This window comes from Chironomus tepperi, unplaced genomic scaffold, assembly GCF_022539635.2.
Source record: "Chironomus tepperi strain 1889 unplaced genomic scaffold, CSIRO-AGI_Ctep_v1 contig_33, whole genome shotgun sequence".
Taxonomy (NCBI): Eukaryota; Metazoa; Arthropoda; class Insecta; order Diptera; family Chironomidae; genus Chironomus; species Chironomus tepperi.
The window spans coordinates 1,145,717-1,169,372 of NW_027226155.1; the positions used below are offsets into that span (position 1 = coordinate 1,145,717).

General features: G+C 31.2%; 4 protein-coding genes across 6 annotated transcripts in view; 1 reads left to right on the forward strand and 3 right to left on the reverse strand.

Annotated features, from left to right (window-relative positions):
* The window catches only part of Flo2 (flotillin-2), a 77,605-nt gene that overhangs the window by 41,997 nt on the left and 11,952 nt on the right, over positions 1–23,656 (forward strand). For both annotated transcript variants that reach the window (XM_070646255.1, XM_070646262.1), the window contains exon 2: positions 21,751–21,938. In XM_070646255.1, the coding sequence (XP_070502356.1) occupies positions 21,751–21,938 (188 nt within the window). The remainder of the gene's footprint in view (positions 1–21,750; positions 21,939–23,656) is intronic.
* LOC139094056 (glucose dehydrogenase [FAD, quinone]) lies at positions 7,338–11,796 on the reverse strand. 2 transcript variants are annotated; one of them, XM_070644968.1, is made up of 4 exons: positions 11,540–11,796; positions 11,376–11,464; positions 8,967–9,094; positions 7,338–8,906 (listed from the first exon to the last, which is right to left on the reverse strand). In XM_070644968.1, the coding sequence occupies exons 1-4, from the start codon at positions 11,736–11,738 to the stop codon at positions 7,463–7,465; spliced, it is 1,860 nt and encodes a 619-aa protein (XP_070501069.1). In that variant the 5' UTR covers positions 11,739–11,796; the 3' UTR covers positions 7,338–7,462. The 2 variants fall into 2 exon arrangements, with proteins under 2 accessions (XP_070501069.1, XP_070501062.1); XM_070644961.1 differs by lacking the exons at positions 7,338–8,906; positions 8,967–9,094 and adding exons at positions 9,303–10,808; positions 10,870–11,054.
* On the reverse strand, positions 12,628–14,867 carry LOC139093816 (glucose dehydrogenase [FAD, quinone]-like). Its single transcript, XM_070644662.1, has 3 exons — positions 14,366–14,867; positions 13,290–14,305; positions 12,628–13,221 (listed from the first exon to the last, which is right to left on the reverse strand). The coding sequence occupies exons 1-3, from the start codon at positions 14,865–14,867 to the stop codon at positions 12,628–12,630; spliced, it is 2,112 nt and encodes a 703-aa protein (XP_070500763.1).
* On the reverse strand, positions 16,172–18,460 carry LOC139094690 (glucose dehydrogenase [FAD, quinone]). Its single transcript, XM_070645829.1, has 6 exons — positions 18,274–18,460; positions 18,012–18,200; positions 17,821–17,949; positions 16,601–17,748; positions 16,379–16,544; positions 16,172–16,296 (listed from the first exon to the last, which is right to left on the reverse strand). The coding sequence occupies exons 1-6, from the start codon at positions 18,458–18,460 to the stop codon at positions 16,244–16,246; spliced, it is 1,872 nt and encodes a 623-aa protein (XP_070501930.1). The 3' UTR covers positions 16,172–16,243.

Here is a 23,656-nt window from a genome sequence, read left to right on the forward strand (position 1 = left end):
CATACATGTCATTTTTGAAGGGTTGTCTGGGTCATTCAGCTCTTGTTTTTGGGATTTTATACTTAATGTATATGTCAATCTTGATTTGACTGAAATGTTACATGAGTTAATGTGCCCTTGATGTAAAAATCCCTAAACCTTCTACCGGAATACGGAAATGCTAATTAATTGTCAATTCCAATAGTTACATTCGAATTTTTATAATGTAAAATGCATATAATTAACATAAATTTTGGGTTTCTCGTAGTGTCAGTTTCAATAATTTTCGAGGCCGAAACTGGAAAGTCTTGATCTTGAGATTGGGAAGTCTTGATATTGGGAGAGCTCTTACTTACTGTTTTTAACAAATCAATTGCTTAATTTTAGCATTATATTTATTGGTTGATTGATTTTTTTACCGCTTAACTGATTAGTTTATACGGATTGATTAAAATTTTGCCAAAGCAAATTTAGACAATGCCGCTATTTGAAGAGAAAATCGTAATACCTTGCGTAATATTTATTCACTTACTAGTTTTGCAAAATTAGGTGTAAATTTGTCAAATTGACGTTGAAATATTATTTATTCACATAGATATGAAAAATCACGTCTGATAAATCAAATATTATTAATTTCTTTTGACAAACCTTAAAACCCGTCTTTTTGCAACTATTTCGCCTAAATAAAAATGGTATGAAAACTTTTGTCCATTAATTATTCAGATAAAAAAACATATGACAGTGCTTATTTTTAATTATGTAATAAAAATTAATTCGATCTCCGGATTGTCCATCAAAATGAGTTTTTCGATTAGAAATGGTTAATCTAAAATGTATCGGGCATACCTGCGGGCATAAAACCTTGCATAGTAATCAAATAAAAGATAAAACTTGAACCAATTTTCAACGTCTCACGGATTTCGATTGACAACTTGATATTATTGAATTTTATCGTATTATCTTAAAATCGAGAACAACTCATAATCAAAAATTTCTACTATTTACAACATAAAACTATCAATTTTCATAGCTCCACAAGACAATAGCTAAATAGTCAAGATTTTAAATTAAGATTTGACAGTTAATGTCGTTAATTTAAACGAAAAAATTTCTCAGATTTGTATAAGCCAGCCCTCAAATTTGTGTGAAATGTGAATTGTTAAAGAAGTAACACCGACTTTATAATTAGCAAATATGTTCAAAAAAATTTGACATGTTCAATAATAAATCAATACAAATTATGTGTTTCTCACTCATAATGAAGATTTACATTACAGAAAGTATCAGCTTTTCTGTCTTAATATTTAATTACATGAAGTAAGCGAAAGTCTCGGGATTGCGGACTGTGAAAGAACCTGTTTGTGGTTTTGTAAGAAAAACCAGCTTTATTACAAATTCTCAATTAATTAACTTTTCTGACATTTTTAATGAAATATTACGGAGAAAAAAGATTGTGCATAGTGTCATGGACCTGATTGAGTATCAGCAATTGTATGTGAAATCCCCAAAAATCTCAAGCACGCGTACCTCAAATTACATTTAATTAAACTACTTCATTAGATCAATTCACCTTCAAATCAGCTTCGCTAATTCATGAAATGAAATTATGAAATTTCTTTAGGTTAAAAAAAACCTCATTTGTGTGTCATTGCATTAATGAAAATCTTATTTTTTTTGTTTGTAAATTTTTATGTTTCATTTTTCAATAACTTCAATGCCTTGACCTTTCATTCCAAATATGCACTATTCAAATTCATTTGTTAAGAATTAGCCTTTTTTATTATTTTTGTTAATTCATTCGGACATACAGATTTCGATTGTACACATACGCGTGCATAAAAAATTTGGTCATTACTGGCTGATTCAATAGAAAAAACAAATCATTTTCAATCGTTTAAGCTCTTTACATAACGCTTCATACGCAATATTTGCACATTTATTAAACCGGCTTGAATTTTTAGAAATATATGCAAATAGATGATGAGTTTATCGAGCAGACAACGCTTTCTGACCATTTTTTTCTCTGTCTTTGCGGAACATAAATATTTCCGAAAAAAATTAAAATTTATAATTTAAGTTGAAGCACGAGATGCTCAAACGCTCAAGAAAACGAAAGTATTAAAACTTCCGAAACAAAGCAAAATTTTTCTTATTTTCTTTTCTGTTTTGATATTTTTTGGTTTCATTTAAAATAAAGAAAAATAATAATTTTTGTTTCAATTAATATTCGAACAAAAGAAAAAGAAGTGTTTTGTGAAAATTGCATTAAAATATTTTCATATGACTATTCACAACATCACCTATTATAGTGGAAGTGAAAACTAGTGTATTTAGAGACAATAGTTTAAAATCATAATGAGGAAAATGTAGACTAGAGCTTTAATAAGTGAGTTTGTGTGTAAACAAAAATTGCGCAACATGTTGATAAATGCAATAAAATAACATACAGGCTCAATTGCTATTATCAAAGCATAATTTATGACACACATTTGAGCAGGTTTTCATAGTTTTTACTTTCTTTGCAGTTTTTTTTTCTCTTCTCAGTCTTTCGCACACTCTACATTACCGTAACTTTAGTACAGCTGTTATGACATATTCACAGTTGATTGTGATGTATGATGAATTTTATAACAGAATGAAAACGAAATGTATGAGACTTATTGTAGGATCGATTTACATGCGCTTGGAGAAAATATACTTTACAGTTTATTTACCAAGAGAAAGGATAAATAAATGCAGATTTCTGTCGTCTCAAGGTTATTTTGTCCCTCCATTCATGACCATTGAGCGATGATGTAATGGAATGTTTATTGGCACATTTTATCAAGTTACAGGGTTGACGAATGAGCGAAATTGATGAGATTTAAGATATTTTATGCTTTGGAAGTTGTTATGAAATCAACTTGATCTTCCTGTTACTAATGTGTTCATTTTAATCAAAAATCTTGCAAAAATCATCGAAACATTTTTGAATAAAACTCATTTAAAATGAACTGTGTAAGGTTCTATGTAAGACAGCCTCAATGTCAGAAATGTTCTTAACTCATTTTGATTATTTATCAGTTTCCCATGCTTACTGAACTTAATGAATAACCTTTTAAATTTCATTACGTATTTTAATATATTGTCTTAAAACATAAGTTATGTCCAAGTTATGTCAAGACAAAACACATGTTCACAATAATAACAGAAGAACAAATCATTTGTTAACCCTGAATAAATTATTAATAAAACTAAAAATATAACTCGCCTTGCTCATTTATCAAGCATAAAAGGATATAAACGAAGACATCGTTGTCTAGAGTTATTATCGTGAATTGTAATATGACCTACAATTTTAAGATAGTAAAGAGTAACTGAGCTACGTGCAATTTTTTCGCACGAGTTTTAAGTTATGAAGAAATTGAGATGAATATCTCAACGAGTCAGAAGAAAATGTGTGTACAGTCCGTTACGTTTAAACTGTCTATTTCATTATATTTTGAATTGCTTGGTTAAAGAATATTTTTTTTGGGAAAACATAAATGGTTTAACGGTTTTACAACTCAATTACGAATAGTCTAGAATCTAAATTAAGATAGTTGGATTGAAATTTCGATGAATAAACAAAACATAATTGCTTAATGCAATGGTCTCAATGGTTCGTAAGAATTTCATAAACGAATCAAGAAGTAATTCTAAAAATCAACTTAACCGTTAGGTTATTGAAAATGGAGTTCTATTAGAAATTAAGACATATGAGGACTACAAACTTTTAACCGATTTCTACACATTCATCTCCATTAATCTTCTGCGCGTAAAGAATGCTTATCAATCTTCACAAATAAACATGTGTATGCTCCATAAAATTTAGAAATCTTAACTATTATTTTTTGGGTAATTTAATAAATTTTCTAGCAAAATGTTTTTCATTTTCACCAATTATTCACTTTATTGCCACTATAAAAATTGCTCAGACACTGAAAAAATTCAATGCTGATGATCCGAAACGTTTAGTTGATCTTGACTTCATGAATAAATCATTGAAAAAAAAATTAATTTAAGCGTTCCTTGCGCTTTCTTAATCGTCAATGAACAGTTTCTTTGTACAATTATTGCGATAAATGAAGTAAACTTAAGTATCAAATTTTAAAGACGTGACCATTAACACTTAGTGAATCATTATAATGAAAGGTTCAAATTTTCGCAAATAATATGAATAATTAAATCAAACGTGCTCAATGATTCAAAGACGATAAATCATATTGTTCAGACATTCAGGCGATTCATTGTTACTTTGCACATTTTTGTATACTTTTCCTTTCTTTTCAAACTTGTATCTTACAAACATTTACGGAAATGCACAAAAAATATTGCATAAAAAAAATGCAATCGAATGCTCGCTTCCATCAGAAGGAAAGAAAATTCCATCTTTATTATGTAACTTCACACACGAAGCCTCATGGCTTGCAATAATGCACAATATTGAAATTGCAATTTCAAATAGTGAAAGATGCAATAAATAAAAATATCCACATGGTCATGTAATTTTCTATTTATTATGGTTAATTTCATCACTACAATATTTACTTGCAATTTCAAATTTGTTTATATTTTTTTTGCAAATATTTTATCATCAAACAATCACTACAATCTTTAATCTTTTATATCACATGTGTATTTAATATTTTATTATCTTTTTCTCTCATTTTAGGTAAGACGATTCACTTACTTTTCAACTTTTACTTCTTCTTCGTGATATCAGTAGTAAAATTTAAATTAAATTAAGGTAAATTGAAAAAAATGTTATATTTTTGTGGGACACGACGCGCGATAAAGTTTTGCGTAAGAAGAAACCAAAAAAAGTAGTCGCTGTAAAGCACTACCGACTCGAAAAAAAATAAATATTCCGCGATATTAATGATCTGAACGTTCGAATACGATGAGAGCTCAACCAAAACTAAAGAGCATGCCAAACATATTCATGTTTTGAGTTTCGTTGCCTGTACTTACCACTGCTAAGACAGTATTTTATTTTGGAGTAAGACTTGGCAATTGGAGAAAAAATACACGAAAAAAATTGAAGTCAATGAAACCCGAGCTGTGCATTACTGTAAAATAATGTATTTTTCGGGGATATTAAAATAAATTAATAAGATCTAGCAGTAAATGCTACATACTTAACATTATCTTATCATTTAATCTTAGAATCATTTCCATAAAGAATCATTTAACTTCCATATACAGTTCGGACAAATCTTTTGATTGTATGCAACATTATATGTCTGTACACTGCCTTTTTTTTCAACAGAGCTGTAACTTGTTGATACTTACTCGCTAAATACTTTCACTTATTCTCTCGCAATGCCGCTCTGTTACATTTTTGATAGTGTTTACAAACAATTTAGCAAATCATTTGTTAGGAGCATTTCCTTTCAATTATTTTTATGGGGATCAGGCTTTAGTTGTTGCCTGAAAATATCTCATTACAGGTGCATTTTTTATAGTGCCTGGAAAATTATCACATAATTGGTCAATAATTCCATGTATAAGGAATTTTAGATCGCTTACATTAATTCCATGTTTTAGGAATTTTAGAGCGTAAGACAATTATGCTGTACTAATTATGGAACTCATAATTCATAATTTACATGAAAAAATGTTATTTCTACTGGTCGAATGTGTGCCACCGAATTGCATAACTGATCTAGTGCAATTGATTTGAATTGCGAAAATGACTGAACAAAATAAAACAAGTTCAAGTGAAGATTGTGGTGTGGCAATAGCCTATCAAAGTCTATTATTGACCTTTATTAATTATTAACAGTAGCAAAAAGAGAGAAAAAGTTCATTAAAAAATCATTAAATGGTCATGAAAATTAACTAAATCATCAAACATAATCCATGATCTACGGTTGTCAATATAATTTTTCACCTGTAGTACTGCAATTAAAGCACAAAGTGTGGTCTATAATAATAATGTTTCAATTTGCGGTGATGCATGAACGAGTGTATTTTTGATTGAATCTTACTTGCAAAAAAAAATGTACTTTTGAATGATTCTCGTGTTGGAATTTTTTATGCTGAAATTGAAAAGGCGTTGCGTAATGTCTGTTCAATAAAAGTACTTGCACAAATTGTCCATCTTCTTATTATTACTTTTTTTCTAATCCTTTCTATTAAGATTCAATTGAATATTCGTAATGTTACTTTCCATTCTCTTTTAAGATTGATTTAACTTTTAATCTTAATTTGATCGTATTTCGTGTCTTAGATGAGAACTTGCATTAAAGTTTTAAATTGAATTAAATTTCAATTACTGGTAATAATGCAGAATTAACCTTCGGTATTCAAATCGATAAATTTTGATAGGTTTTTTGCAATTTAAAGTTGTGAGTTAAAGTCATGTCAATATTTCATGTTGCGAAATGTTAACAGCTATCCAGGTTAATAAATTAATGTTTAATGTGTTATTATTCATGTGGACAATTCAACTTGAAAAAAATGAATGAATTTTGCATCACTATTTGTTGTGCTGAATTTAGCATTCTATCGTAAATTGATTCTGATTTGTTCAAAATATCTTAAAATTTGTGATATAAAACCTCTGTGATTGAAGATTATATAGAAAAGTGGTTTTTTATTTAAAAAAGCTTGTTTTACTTTTTCTTAAAATTTCTTTTGTGTCAAAAATTTTAATTTTGGCTAAAGCAATATATCAGATGAACAATCGAAATATGACGCCAGCTTTTTTAGAAATGCACAAAAAAAAATCAATAAATTTTGCATTCATTTATAATTCAGTAGTTTCAAAATATGATTCGAAATTCACATACACATAGCGTGTGCAGGGGCGTATCCAGGTGGAAAGGCTTAAGGGACACGGGCCCTCTCTGAGAATTAAGAAACAGTTAATTTTGTAACGGTTTTTTTATTTTTAAATTTTTTGTTTTCTTTTTTTTAAAAAATTAAATTAAAAAAACGGTCGGGCTCGCCTAGAAAAATTTTCTGGATACGCCCCTGAGTGTGTGCATTACTATCGGCCTACACTTAAATCATAGTTTAGTTTTATAAAATAAACGTACTAAGTTATACAATTTACCTGTTAGCTTAGAAATGCACAAACAACTTTCATGCACTCAATAATCTTTAGTCACCAAAGAAACCCACTTTTATGCAATTATTGCAATTTTTACATTTAATGACATTATCATACCCAATACTCATCATATCCGATTATGTCATCATTAAGAGTCAATTTTATAAATCTCAAAGTAACTAATGTCTACTGTTTGATATTTAAATTTTTTTTGTAAGTCTATATAATCTAAAAAATATATAAAAAGTCAATATTAGTAATAATAATTTTAACCTCGAAATTATGTTTTTATCTGTTTATTTTGTATACCAATTTCAATTGCGACACCATCCAAAAAAACCCATTTTACAAAAGTGAATTGTAATGCAAAATAATAAATATCATTGTCACTGATCGCTATCAATCTCATTCCTCAATTTCAACTTTTTTAATCCAGTCCGATTTTATTATGTCAGCACCTTTTTCTGCAATCATAATTGTTGGTGCATTTGTATTCGCGCTCGGAATTTTTGGCATAATACTTGCATCAATAACACGAAGTCCCTTAATTCCCTTCACTTTTAATGAAGGATCAACGACTGTAGATGGATCACTATAATTGCCCATTTTACATGTGCCAACTGGATGATATAAAGTTGTTGAAAAATATTTAATGTAACACTTAAGATAGTCGTCTGATGCGAATTCATGAACATCACATTCAGGCATGTTAAATTTCACTTCTTTTACTTCGTGCGCTTCAAATGATTGCGTATCTAATAACCTTCGTAGTTCTTTCAAGCCTCTCAACAATGTTTCGAGATCTTCTTCATCATCCAAATAACCGGCATTAATGATAGGCGCGTCGTATGGATTTGTACTTCTTAAGTTAACACTTCCGCGTGATTTTGGATTGAGGAGAATGTTTCCAACTTTTAAAAGTGGTGTCTTCTTATTTGTATTAAACAGTTCAGACAAAAACTCATCACCATATCCAAAATTTCTCAATATTTGTTCAACTCCAATCATATTTTTGGTAAAGCACATAAACATGTATTGAATATCTGGATACTTAGCTTCTTTATCAAGTGTATTGATAAATCCAGTCATATCTGAACATCCAGTTCCTGTTAGTTTACCCACACGATGTCTGTAGAATGAATAAAGCATATCACTTACTTCCTGTGGTGTTTGGTCTCTAGCCTTTGTTTCGTGATATGTAAAGAAATTCATGTTCATGAGATGATCTTGTAAATTTTGTCCAACCGGAAGTTCTTGAACGACTGGAATATTGAATTTTTCTAGTTCTTCAGCTCTTCCTATTCCTGATAACATTAAAATTTTAGGAGATGATACAGCACCAGCAGATAAAATTACTTCCTTTGTTGCAAATGCTTGTAATTGTTGACCATTGACATCAAAATTAATTCCTTTTACTTGCTTATCTTCAATTATGAGTGAAGTAACAAAACCATTTTTAATAATGTGAAGGTTTTCGCGATCTTTTGCTGGAATTAAGAAAGCTTTTGCTGTGCTGTGTCTTTCACCATCTTTTAATGTTCCTTGAGATTGAACAAATCCAATATTTTCTTCTGCATTGATGTCCATTAATTCAGTATATCCAAGTTCAAAAACTGCTTCAAATGCAACAGTTTTAATAGTCTCAATACTGTTGAATCCATCAATCGATAACGGACCGTCATTATTATGAAATCTGTCTCCTGTAAGCTCAAAAAGCCATTCTTGCTTATTTGTCTCAGACTTTTTGTAATACGGTAAAACAGACTCGTAATCCCAATTGTCAATATCCCATGAATCATGGTCTTTACGGTTTCCTCGTACATATATCATAGCGTTCACAGCACTTGATCTATTGAAGATTTAATGAAAATGATGATTCGGCAAAATTTAACAAAAATAAGCTGCTTACCCTCCCAGTGCCTTTCCAGACGGCCAATAACATCCTTTGCTATATGCTTTGCTTGCCTTTTCTGATTTCTCAGCAAAATTGTTCCAAGTATACGATGTATTCCATACTGATGTAAAGAATGAAGGAACCTAAAGTAAATTATTCAATTGAGTTATAAAAAATTCATCAAAAAATCGTAATCTACCTAAAATATTAAAAGCAGATTTGTTGCAATCTAGATATATAATCATAATGCCTTACCGTCTTGTATAACCGAAACTGTTTACTTTAAATCTATATTTATAACCGAATAAAATCATTTTTATTAAGATATCAATCAATTGAAATAGCAAGTAATTTCCAGTTAGCAATTTTCTTTTATTAACTTTTATTGATTGATAAGTTACTTAAGTTGCGTGTACAGTGATCATAAAGAGAAGTATAGTTTATAGCTCAGTATGAGGTGATTTAGGTGCTGCAAAATCTTTCCAATCACTTTTTATTAGATTTGCTCCTTTTTCACCTATCATGACAGTTGGAGCATGCAAATTTCCTCGTACGATTTTCGGCATGATACTTGCGTCGATTACGCGAAGACCTTTTATTCCTTTTACTTTTAATTGATCATCTACGACGGCATCTTCATCAGTGTCAGGTCCCATTTTAGCTGTTCCACTTGGATGATATCCAGTATTTGTCATATGTCTGATATAACACTCCCAATAGCCGGGCTCGTCAAATTCAATATGTGCACATCCTGTGATGTTGACTTTTATAAAGAAACATTCGTGCTCTTTTGAAGTTTTTGCGTTCATCAATCTTTTCACCAAGCTTATACCACGAATTAATGTCTCGATGTCTTCATTATTCTCCAAATAGTTTCCATAAATCAAAGGTTTCTCGAGTGGATCTTTTCCACGTAATTCAATTTTACCTGTTGATTGTGGATTTAGTAGTCTGACCATAACCATTAACAGTTCGGAACGAGATATTCCTGTGAGTATTGATTGATTTATCTCATCATCGAATCCATAGTTCTTCAATGTTTTTCTCAATCGACTTTCTTCACCCCGACGATATTGGAAGAATTGTAATTGAATGTCTGGAATTTCGGCTGTTGCGTTTTTTGTATTGTGGAAGAACGTCAAGTCTGTCACTCCAATATGACTTGGACTTCCAACACCATGTTGAAGATAATGATAGGTGTCATCAACTTTATCGGCATCTGTCATTAATCGAGCCCATTTTGCATGCAATTTTATTGGAACGAAGACAACAGGATGATCTTGTAGATTTTTACCAACACCTGGCAAGTCTTTGTTCACACTTATGCCAATTTTCTTTAAATGCTCTTTTGGACCAATGCCAGAATTAAGAAGAATTTGAGGACTTCCGATTGCACCAGCTGAAAGAATTGTCTCATAAGTTGCCTTTGCTTTAAGCTTCTTTCCATTTACTATGAATTGAATTCCTTCAGCCAAGCCGCGATTATTTAAGAGAACTTTTGTCACTTGTGCATTTTTAATGATGTGTAAATTTTTACGATCAGCAATTGGAAGAATAAATGATGTAGCTGCACTTTGTCTAATTCCTTTTTTGACTGTTCCTTGAAGAATTGAATATCCCATCTGACTTTCACCATTTGGATCCATTGTAAATTCTAAATTGATATCACCAGCTGCATTTGTCATCATATCTTTAATTGGATCAAAACTGAAAAAGTAATCAACATGCATAAGACCTTTTGATCCGTGCATAGCAGCCCATTCTGCATCCTCATTAGCAACTGTGTTATTTTCGGATTTTTTGAAAAATTTCAAAAGGTCTCTAAAGTTCCATCCTTTGTTGCCTAACTCTTCCCATCTGGAATTTGTTAAAGCAATCAATATTTACTAACATAACTGTATATTCAAGCACAACTTACTCATCATAATCAGCTCGATTTCCTCGGGTATATACCAACGCACTTATCGCACTAGTTCCACCCAATATTTTTCCTCTTGGCCAATAACATCCATCCGGCATTCCCAAACATGCTTTATCTGTTTTTTCCATATAATATTGCCAGTCATATTCTGTTTTTTGCATTAAATAATAATTTGCCGGTACCTAAAAATAAATAAAAATAAATTAGAGATAAGATAAAGTGTAAGTTAAAAATTTACACATACCAATAGACACAACACAGTAGCATGCGTTACATATACAGTTTAATGTATGGAATTAAAGATAATTCTAGTAAAGATCCAAGCACCGATTATAAAATTTTTTAAAGGTCGATAAATTCACTTTTTTATAAGCTTTAGCACTTCATGCACTTCTTTTCATGATTGCATCAATCGATGCAAAATAATAAAATTAATAAAAAAATTGCAACAATATCCATAAATGAAAAGTAAAGGAGGTTAATGGAATTATTATTTCACTTGCCTCACTTTCGATAGGAGGATCACCTCCTGCTTCAACTAATAAAACCTTCCAGTCTTTGTTCTCAGTTAAACGATTTGCTAAAACACTTCCTAGATAAGAAATGAGTGAAAATTATCGTTAATTTTGTACGATGATTGGGCAATTTTTGATAGTATTAATCTCACCTGCACTACCAGCACCGACAATAATGAAATCATATTCTGGTAATCCATCTTTTAATGCTGTTTGAGCATAATCCTTTGGCCATTTGTCGGCTGGTGATATTGCACAATGTGCAGTTAATAGAGTTTGAAATAGTAATCCAAACAAGCTATTTGCTGTTCCAATGCTTGTTGCAGCACACGTTTGTGGAATATATTCCATAATTTTTGACTACAATTCTTAATTTCGACTTACTCGTTTGACTTCCAACTAGAGAGTAAGTTTGGGACACGTAAGTGAATTTTAATAAAAACGACAAAGATAAGAACGATATGGGCTCATGTAATACTTGCATATGTGTGTGTCTAGCTCATTTATTTTAAGGGATTGTCATAAAAATAGTAAATTAACTTGCAGATAAGATAACAAGTGTTCAACAATACAATGAACCCTTTTGTTATGGACACTAAGTTTTGATTATACAATTAATGTTGTACTAGATTAGTTAATTCAATAAAAGTAAATTACGCATTGATTTGGTAAAAATGTGTGTTTATTTGAAACTATTCGCACGCCTCATTAGAATTTGAGGCTACATTCAAAAATTGTGAATATTTTGAAAAGTAAAACAATTTTTATGGTTTAGTTCAACACTCAAAAACCATAAGTAGAACTTCTTACAAGATCCATTTAATCAACAAAAGTTTATTTTTAATTTATCAGCAACATTTTTCGAGATATGATAAGTCAATAATTCATTTCTAAATGATTTGTTCCAGTTCTGTATTAGGTAATGGAAAATCATAAAGAACTTAATGCATCTGAACTGCAACTTTAACTTTAACTTGCAACTTTAACTTTTCAACTTAATTGATGCATAAGGCCAACTAAAAATATAATGAGTTTGAATTTATTTTACGACAAGCTTGCAGAAAATTGCATTCAAAAGTTCAGTCATAAATTATTCATTGAGTATAGAGACCTTATTCGTTAACTATTCAGATAAAAAATGCTTTGTAACAAAATGCATCGTTAAAATCTAATTATTTTAAAAAATCATAAAAATGCAAACTTAAAAAATTGGTAATATTTCATAAAAATGCTAGTGACTTCATATTGAGTTATGTTTATGGATATTGTTATCATAACTTATGGGTTGCTGCCTATAATCGTCTGAATATGACTCGTACTCTCTATGGTAATCTCTATAGCCCTCATGTTCATTTCTTTGATGAATGTAATTGTCGTCAGCTCTGCCATAATCATCCATATGTCGATTATAATATTCCATCCGTCGATATTCTGGAACATAGTCATAATCCTTCCTATGCATATTTCGAGATGCCAAATATTTCGATTTAATCATATCCGATGCTTTTTCTGCAATCATAACGACGGGAATGTTCGTATTTCCGGTTGTGATTGTCGGCATAATGCTGCAATCTACTACGCGCAATTTTTCGATGCCATAAACTTGTAATTTTGGATCGACAACTGCCATTGGATCATCACTTGGTCCCATTTTCGCTGTGCCACTTGGATGATAAATTGTTTGCGTGTAATGACGTGCCAAACATGCCCAGAAATCGTCTGATAAACGCTTAAATTTTTCACATTCAGGAGTTGTATTTGGATTTAATGTTGCGTTCAATGCACGAAAAACTTTAGTTTGCATCAATTTATATCCAATTTTAGAGCCTTCAACCTGAACATTATACAGAAAAATGCGTAAATAACATGAATTAAATGTATAATTATATAGCTTGAACTTACCATGACTTTTAAATCTTGTGGATGTGAAAAGTAGTTTGGGTAAATCAATGGATATGTGTACGGATTATTGTCCTTCAATAAAATTTTTCCTCGACTTTTTGGACGCATTAAAAGTGGCACAGCCATAGCGGCATCTCTAAATAGTATTTTTTCATAAACTTCTGCATAATAATTATCGGATATGCCAGATGCACGTTTCCCAAACATACCACCATCACTTGAATCAGCAAATGATGCCATGAAAAATTGAACATCAGGTCTGTCCTCAGCTGGATCTTGATATTTTGTGTTCACAAATCCCATAATTTCACATGCTGGCATAGCGTAAAGTGGACCGCGATGCTCAAATGCAAATTCTTTAACTGTATCTACTTGTAAAAGTTTTGGCACAACAATACTTAATGATTCATTATTTACTGGATTAGTGATAAGAAAACTTCCACCGCCTGATGCAATATGATCTTGAAGATTCTCTCCAACTCCTGGCAAGTGATGGATCACCTTAATTTTTTTATCCTCAAGATGCTTTCTTGGTCCAACGCCACTGATCATCAAAATTTGTGGTGACTGTACAGCACCAGCTGATAAAATCACTTCCTTATTCGCAAAAACTACATATTTCCGGTCATCTTTCGAGAATTGAACACCATAAGCCTCCTTTGTATCCGGATTAATTAAAATCTTTTCAACATGAGACTTGAGTGATATATGCAAATTTTCACGATGTCGCACTGGACGTAAATAAGCTTTCGCTGTCGACATTCTCAAACCGTCTCTCAGCGATCCCTGCGAACGCGAAAAACCAGTTTGAACATCACCATTAATATCGTCGTTTGGATTTAACATATTCATTTCCGCTGCTGCTTCCATGAAAAATTCAGATAATGGTGAGACATAACGAAAATATTCCACATGTATTGGTCCTTTTGTGCCACGAATTGGATTATCTCTTATGTGAGGAACTTGTACATTTTCAAGCTTTTTGAAGTAATACAGAACGTCTTTAAATCCCCAACCTGAATGAGGAAAAATTGATAAAAATTTTCATCACATCTCAAATATAATCAAAACTTTACCTGGATTTCCAAGCGATTCCCATTCATCATAATCCTTCTTATTTCCTCTCACAAACAGCATAGCATTTAAAACACTACTTCCACCTAAAACTTTTCCTCTTGGCCAATTACATTGTCCACCATTCATCGCAAGACAAAAGTTTTTCGATGGTTCAGTTTTAAACTTCCAATCAAGATCAGATTGTTGTAAAACTGGAAAAACTAACGGCACATCTGATAAATATGTTTCATCTGGTCCTGCTTCTAAGAGTAAAACATTCCATTCTGCTATTTCTGATAGTCGATTCGCTAAAACAGCACCAGCAGTTCCACCACCAATAATTATAAAATCATAAACACTGTAAATATGCTGCGTTGGAATATCTCGTACACGATGCTTATAATCGACTATATCCGGACGTTGCATCCAAATGGATGAGTCAAGCAACATCAGCATTAAAAATCCTGGTCCATATGAAAATAAAATTCTAAGTGCTGAGTATGTTCCAGTTAGTGATACCATCACAAAAAATTTAAATTACTTGCTCCTATCAGAATTGTTAATAGAACTTGGCACATTGAGTGTATAATACAATCTGACGGTCTACGACAGTACATTTTTGCATTATTAAAAGCATTTATGCTTTAACATGCAGTTTTATAAAGTCAACATTTGCAATGTGTAGCTGAAAAAAGAAAGCATAAACACCTTATGAAATAATAATTTTTATTTTATTTTAGAAAAAAATGAATTCGTTGACACATTTTTGCGTTGGGTAAGAATTCACTTTTTTTTCTGTAGAGTAGAGAGAAATTTTAATCCGAGAGAAGTTGTTGGTCTTTTCCCCAGTGAATTAAGTGTTGCTTCAAGTGAGGTAATATTGTATAATTGGTGATTATTATTCTGTACTTGAGGTAGTCGGCTGTAATTGTGGTTCTGAATGTTTAAACATGCTTGGAATGAAAATTGAGGATTTTTTTGTAAGCTGCTTAAAAAAGTAATTGAGGCAAATGTTTTGAATTTCTTGAGTGAGCAGTTGTCGGACTAAAAGACCGCATTTAGGCACCGTAGTGGTATTTCTGTATCATGAAAGCATGCTTTATGTCTGTTAGGGATTGCTGTGTTCAAGCACCAACGTGTGTCATTAATTGCTGCTACATAAAAGAGAAACTTTCCCTAACAAACCTTAAGGATTAATTTAAAACCAAAAAAACCAAAACCACAAAATCGCAAAGTTGAATATCTCCACAAAAATCCAACCTTTTGCATTCTTTCAGTCTATACGGAAACTTCTGTTGCTCTTGAAACACTTGTTGATATCATAGCGAACAATTTTTCTCTTTTTGTGTCATTTTTCGCTCTACTTTTTGTGATAGGGTGAATGTTCATTAATCATTTTTTGAATAAATAATAAAATATGTTCAGTTTTAAATGTTCTTGAACTTATTTCTATATTTTTTTTAGAAATGCATTCAATTTATTATGGTAAAAATAAAATCGTAAATTATAGTATGAATGAGATACAAAAAATAGTTAAATTAAGTTCTTTGGAAAGGATGAGTCAAAAGTTTTAAGTTTAAGAAACTTTAATAAAATTTGAGAATTTTCATTCAGTCATGGCTTATATGAAATCGTGGACAGGTTATTAATATTTGCATGTACACATGATAGACAGCTGATGACATTTAATCGTACAAATAAATCATCAAGTCGAATAATTATTATTCAATAAAAAAAATTTAATTATGATTGATAGACTTAACAGTTTTAAATAGCTAATAATTTTGGTAAGGCTCATACAAACAAGCATTTTTACTGTTCATACTACATGTCTGAATATCTTTTAAAATTGTTAGAAAATAATAGTTAATTAATTTTATAAATTATGGCTGTTATCACTAGAAGTTGTTCTTAATCCAAAAGTTCTTCATCATATCTGCACCTTTCTCTCCTGCAATAAAAATCAAAAATTATTTTCATACTCAATTTATTTAACCCAAAAATCATCTCATCAATCAACATCAATCACTTACCTATCATAATAATCGGAGCATTTGTATTTGCACTGACTTGATTGGGCATTATACTGCCGTCAATTACTCTTAATCCTCTCACACCATAAACTCTCAATTGTGAATCAACGACAGCTGTTGGATCCCAATATGGACCCATCTTTGCTGTTCCCACTGGATGATAGATCTGAAAATATATTAATCATCATTTAATTATTCTATGAATTGATTTTATTAACTTACTGTTGCCGTGTAATGTCTTATCATACATTCCCAGTATGTATCTGTGTATGCTTGTATATGTGCACATCCTGGAAATTTAAATGGACTTAACATTGACTTGTAGCGTTGCATTGACGCTGTTCTTGATAATGCAACAGCAATTTTTACACCTTCTATTAATGTTTTCATGTCGTGATCATCTTTGAAATAATTTGGATAAATGTATGGATAGTCGAATGGATTACTGCTTCTTAATTTTATGGAACCTTTACTTCTCGGCCTCAATAACATTGGAATGATACTCCACACATCCATGTTATTAATTGGAGCAAAAACTTTGTTGTAAAATGCTTCAGTCAGTCCATGAATTTTTCTCAGCTGACTGCCGCCATCTGAATTTGTTGAACCCGAAACGAAATGAAATTCGATATCTGGAAAATCGTCTGAAGCATTGACATATTTTGTATTAACGAATGCCAGTCCTTCAACTCCTCCCATAACTGTCAATGGTCCTTGTCCAAGTACAGCATATTCCATTACTGTTGCCATTGTATGAAATCGATGTTCAACAACAGACACCTCTTGATTCACCATAAATGTTAATCCAGCAAGTGCAACATGATCTTGCATATTTTCACCAACTGGAGCATCACGTATCAATGGAATTCTATGTTTTGCCAATTCAGCTTTCGGTCCAATACCGCTAAGCATCAACAATTGTGCAGAATTGATAGTACCACCTGACAAGACGACCTCTTTCTTTGCTCTCACATAATGTCGTTTCCTATCACGTACAAATTCCACCCCATAAGCAATTTTAGTAATTGGATCAATAAGGACTTTCGTAACGTGAGAAAACATTGCAATATGAAGATTCGGTCGAAGTCGTGCGGGTCGCAAAAATGCTTTTGCTGTTGAACATCGACTTCCTCTTCGTATTGTACCCTGTGCAATCATGAAGCCTGTTTGCTTCTCACCATTCAAGTCACGATTCTCGTAACCCATTTCAACGCCTGCCTCAACGAAAGATGCTGCCAATGGTGTGTGGTATGGTGCTTCACCAATTGTTAATGGCCCACCGGTTCCATGATATGGGGTGCTTGAAAGATATGGATTTTGATTGTCTTCCGATTTTTTGAAATAATAAAGCACATCTTTATATGACCATCCTAAAAATAGAACAGAAAGTGCTGACTGTGAAAAAATATTAATTTAATAGACAATATTAATTTTTGACTGACCTGGATTACCGGCTTCCTCCCAAGCATCATAGTCTTTTTTATTACCACGTAAATAAAGCATATAATTTAACACACTACTGCCACCCAAAACTTTTCCTCTCGGCCAATTACATCTCCCGCCATTCATCGCTAAAAGAAGAATAAAGCATGTATATAGTCGTAAATTTAATTATGATTATTGCAAAGCTCACCCAAGCAGAAATTTCCAGATGGTTCAGATTTATATTGCCAATCCATTTTACTTAATTGAAGATATCCCGCCATCAACGGTACATCCGATATTTCCGTTTCATCACCGCCAGCTTCCAATAAGAGTACATTCCAATTCTCAACCTCTGATAGACGTGCAGCAACAACTGCTCCCGCCGACCCACTCCCAACTTTATAAATAAATTTATTATAATAAAATCAATAACTTTTTCTATTAAAATAAAATGGAAATTTTCTTCTCACCAACTATAAAGTCATACTCGGTCAATAGATTTTCTGTTGCTACATTTATTGGCTTTGATTCGGGATCAACAAACTCTTCGTATTGAAAATAAGCGATAGCAGCAACAAGCATTGGTACAAACCATCCGGCATTGCTTGCTGCTGTGCCAAGTGCACTTGCTACCCCTCCCGCTATTGCGCTACTCATTATTTGATGAAAATTTCTTTTGCTTTCTTATTGATTGAATATTTTTTATGCTTATTGACTTGAGTCTTTTCTCAAATTATCATCGCTATTCTGGTGAATGAGAAGAAAAGGAAAATATTTGGCATAAGACAATATTAAAGGGAAATTTTTGTTTTATGAGTAATTATTTGGTTAGTGTGGAATATTTGGATAGCAATTTAGGTGATTTTTAAAAATCGATGACGGAGTCTAATGTTGATTTTATGAAATTTAATGGATTTTATATTGAAAAGCTTTTTAAAAAAATCTAAAGCTATCCCAATATATTAGCTTTATTTCAATTATCATATTATCATTTCCTGAGTCCTGCAGCCCTATTCATGATCCTCAATTTATTGTTATTATTTTTTTATGGATATTTCATCAGATAATTTCAAAAACCAACACAAAATTTGCACTAATTAATTTGAATTCACAATTTTATTATCATTGAATCACATCAATTTCATAAAATTTTATGTACATTAAATAACGTCATTTTGCAGCCAAAAATTATACTGGCCATAAACTTTGTCACGTATCTCAATTGAATGAGCTTTAATTTCGACATTAAACAATGCATGTACAAGTGATTATGTAAACAAAAAATTGGGTGAAATAAAATAAATTAAATATTCTGTGCAAATTTCTTTTCAAAATTGTATGATAAATTGCACGGTGAAATCAGTTTCATGCTAATTAAAATACAAAACTTGCACAAATGTCGCTTTACATATATTGAATGAAAATAACGTGTGATGTCTAATCATGGCATGAGAAAGTGTTTAAAAGAAAAAGAATTCTTGTACGATGAATGAGCGTGAATATCCAAACAATAAGATTAACACTTTCGATAAGTTTTCATTTCTTCTTGACTTCCAATAAACAATCAACTTTATGATCATGTAGTGATACATGACAATCGTAACAAATGTTCTTTTGCTTTCAATTCCTCTTACCTTGACCCACAAAAAAAAATTCTCTTCTTTCTCTTTCTTGCGATTGTCGTTTTACAGTTACCGACAAGAAGTCCAACTTATTTTTCTTTCTGTTTGTTTGTCTACTTCTTATTTCTTATTTTGAATAATCAAATATGGAGAATTTAGCACTAAAGTTTATAAGGCCATGTGATTTTAGCTTATAACAACAAAATACCGTTGCTTATGAAGATGACTCGCGAGTCACGTAACTCAATTATAGATAAATTACTTTTCAAAAACTTTTTTTTTGTATAACTCGTCACCTTTTTCCAGAGACGATTTAAACACTTCGCGTTACTCTACAGAACTGAAGCGATCGATTGGATTGTTAAATGAAGAAAATTCAACTTTTTTTCAGCTTTCTTCCAATTCTTGTTTCATCGGCTCTTTCTTTTTTTTAACTGTGTTGTGCATGCAGTTGGAAATGATGTTTATGTTAAGTTGAGATGCTTCCAAAGAGAGTAAAAAAAAATAAAAACATGACATGCTGAGCTTCCAGTGTATTATTATTATCATGGTCAAGATCAAGTTTATGTGTATTTGAATTGAGATGAAAGAGAGTTTTTTGAACCTAATTGTGTGATTATTTATGCGATGACGTAAAGGTATTAAAACTATAAACATTTACAGCTCTGAAATATGATTCAAATCTCACGACGATGAAGAAGAATTACAGCTATTAGATGTGCAATTTATGCATCGTGACTCATCCATTCAAGAGGTTTCAGGTTAAAGATTAACAAAGTTGTGCCTCGGTATCTTCTCGTGGCCGCATAATGTAAAAGCTTTTATATAAATTCAATTTGAAGTTTGTTTCTTTCTTAAGCAGGTGTTCAATTTCTTTTGAGAATACCCTCGAAAAAAAAACTGTTGAGTAACTTTTTTAAATTAAATAATAATTCCTGCTTATGAAAAATTCAATGCTTGGATTTGGAAACAGATGCTAGACCTTTCCGAAGTTCTGTTCTGTTTAAAGTTGGATAATTAATCTTTTGGATTTGCGTCATAGTTGATGATTTCTTCGAGTACCTTTATTTATTTGTATAGGTGTGCTTACATTTTGCTGGAACATAACAGGCGTTTCAAGCCCTTTAAGAAGATTTGCTATTCCATTAAACCGGCATCAGATTAAGCATTGAATATCGTTTGCGTCTGAAGCTGACTCTATCGCTGGCAACCGCTTGCCAATTACCGATGCCAAGTGCATTGCCATTTCTATCGACAGCGTCTTTCCTTGAGAGACAATCACAAAGATAATCAAATTATACCAACTCCTAAATTAAGCAAATCTAAATTAAGAATTCAACATTTCTGACACAAAATGCTCAACAGCATGCAAATTAATTTGCAAACTTTTACTAACGTATCTTAAGTCCCAAGAGACCCAAACTTTCAATATCTTTCAAACTTCTCTTTTATTCTTCAGTATGAGCAACATTCTCGTTACAAGATGTTTACCTGATGATTCGCACGTTTTCATAAATTAATACTAAAGTTTTCTTTCTCTAAAACAAAAAAACTTTGTTTCTTTCATACAAATGTAATGGAAGTTTACTTATTCCACTTTCCATTAACATAATTTCCATCAACACATTTCTTACGGAAAGTAAAAAGGAGAAGAAATGAAAGAAATTATCAATTTTTTTGCAACAAGAAACAAAAAACTTGTTGATTCACTAACAATGTGTTGAAAGTTGGAATTGAGTTTGACTGTTTATAAATTTGTAGTCAGATTGTCTCATATTGATTATTCAATTATCGGTGTATCGTAATATGTATAATGGCTTTTGTATTAAATTGATACTACTCATGCGATCAGTAGGACTTTCGATTTTAAGCATATTATTGAGTGGTTATGTGATAAAGTGCTATTAAAGGCTTTAAATAAATGTATAAGAATTGTAAAATCAAGGAAAATTTAAATAACAATTTTTTGGAACTAATTAGTTGACTGATGCTTTAGGATCAAATATTAAAATTATCATCAAGGTTGGCATTTCCTACAAAACATGACATATTCCGATCATTTTGATGAAATCATTACTGACTTACTTCCTTAATACAACAGTTGTTTACGACGTATCAACAGGTTAATGCACTTTATACCCACAAAAATAAACTATTTTCTTCAAGTTGAACAATTACCTGTCATTGACATTGAATAAAAAAATAGTAAGGCATAAAATGAACTTTGCGTGCTGATCAAAATAAGAACCTTAATTGTACAGAACATAGTTTAACGTCACATTATTTACTAATATTCTTGTTTCTTTTTCTTATGAATCATTACAGGTGGATGTTGTGGATCAACACGAAAGCGAACAATTGTCGGTGGATGGGCATGGGCATGGTGGCTTGTAACAGATGTTCAAAAGCTTTCACTCGAAGTGATGACACTTAATCCAATGTGCGAGATGGTTGAAACAGCACAAGGTGTTGCACTTACTGTCACTGGTGTCGCTCAAGTTAAAATCATGAAGGTGATTTCCTGATCTTAATGTGCAATTTAATTTCTTTCTTCTTTTTTTCTCTCTCTGTTTTTAATTCCTCCTGCCTTATAGGAAAGAATATATTTTTAGAAACATGATTTTTATTTTATTTTATACTTTAAATTTGATTAATATCATTTTTAAAACAAAAAATATTTTAACAATATAACATATCTATAATCTATTTTTAAAAATATAACCTATAATATTATGCATGCATGTCTAGTAAGTAGTGCCAAAGGTTCCGGGAGAGATTTGGTTAGCGCTGCATTTATGGCTGTTTTTCAAAAAAAGAAGGAACTTCGCATGATTTGAAATAAACATTTTTTAAAACTAATTTTAATCCCTTTTTGATCCTGCCAGCTCATTGCAAATTTATTAAATTTTTTATTTATTTCATTAAACTTTAAGTTGATTAATTTTAATTTTTAAATGTATATTGTCACTTCAGTTTCATAATTGTTGTTATAATTATTCGCCAAAGCTTTCATTAAGCTATCGCAAATATTTATTGGCATTAAAAATGCTGTACACACATATTTAACGTTAAATGTAAAAAACTGAACCCTGCCGTGTACATTCGATGACGCTTACGATTTATTTTTTCTTCTCTATGAGAAAGAAGAGAGAAAAAAAAACTTTTATTCGTGCTTAAAAATAATAGCCACAATTTTAACGCTTTAATCAAGATGCTTTATATTTTGAACGTCAGAGATGCTGCATAATTGTTTATGATTATTCTTTACGTTTATAGTTATTTTTGTATATTCATAAACTACGTATGTATTTTGTGTCGTGAGTGTTTATTATTTATTACCCCCGCAGACATCTTACGTTCATTCATCTCATATTTTAGCTGATAACAACGGGACTAGCTCTCTATCGTTTCAAATTAATTTTGTGATATTTTGTATTCGGAAGAATATTGATGAAATTTTTAAGAATTATTGGTCGTGGAGTTTTGAATTTATTAGTCACTTGAAATATTAATTGTGATTCATTGAGAATTTTTTTCAATTTTTTGATCTCATTAAATGTGATCAGAACATTCAGCAATTTTATTGTTCCTTAAAAAATAGATCACTCAAATGATAATTGAAATTCAGCAACTAGTATATAGTTCATTAGAGAATTCTGTAAAAAGATTTGCAATATTTTTTAATTGATTTCGAAATTGATAACAATCTTTTTCTTCCTGTCAGCAATAATAAATCAAAGGTCGTTAAAAAGCTGCTGTCTCTTATCGTTAGTCACAGGTGTAAAACGTGAACACGCAAAGTTCAATCAAGAGAGCAAATTATCATTTATTTACATAGTAATGTTTCAATCTCAATGCTATTAGATTTTTAGTGTGGATATTTGTTAGTCTCGCGTGGTTATACATTGACCTGTATATTGAGTACAATTTTTAAAGGCGTTGAATCTAAAGGACACATGTGACAGTATATTTTTCATCGCCTTGCTCTATTTTCTTAATTAAATATTTTCCTTGTAACTGTGTACATTTTATCTTAGACTTTCTACTCAAAAAGACCTCGATGACATTTTTCTACGTTCTAATTTATATATCGATTCAGTTTTTATCTAAAGATTACAGACAGAATTTTCAATAAAATCAGATAAATCGCGATTATCTTCATTTATAAAGCAAATAATCCAAAGTAAATAGCGGAATCAGATTCTGCTTAGCAATGATATCATATTAATCA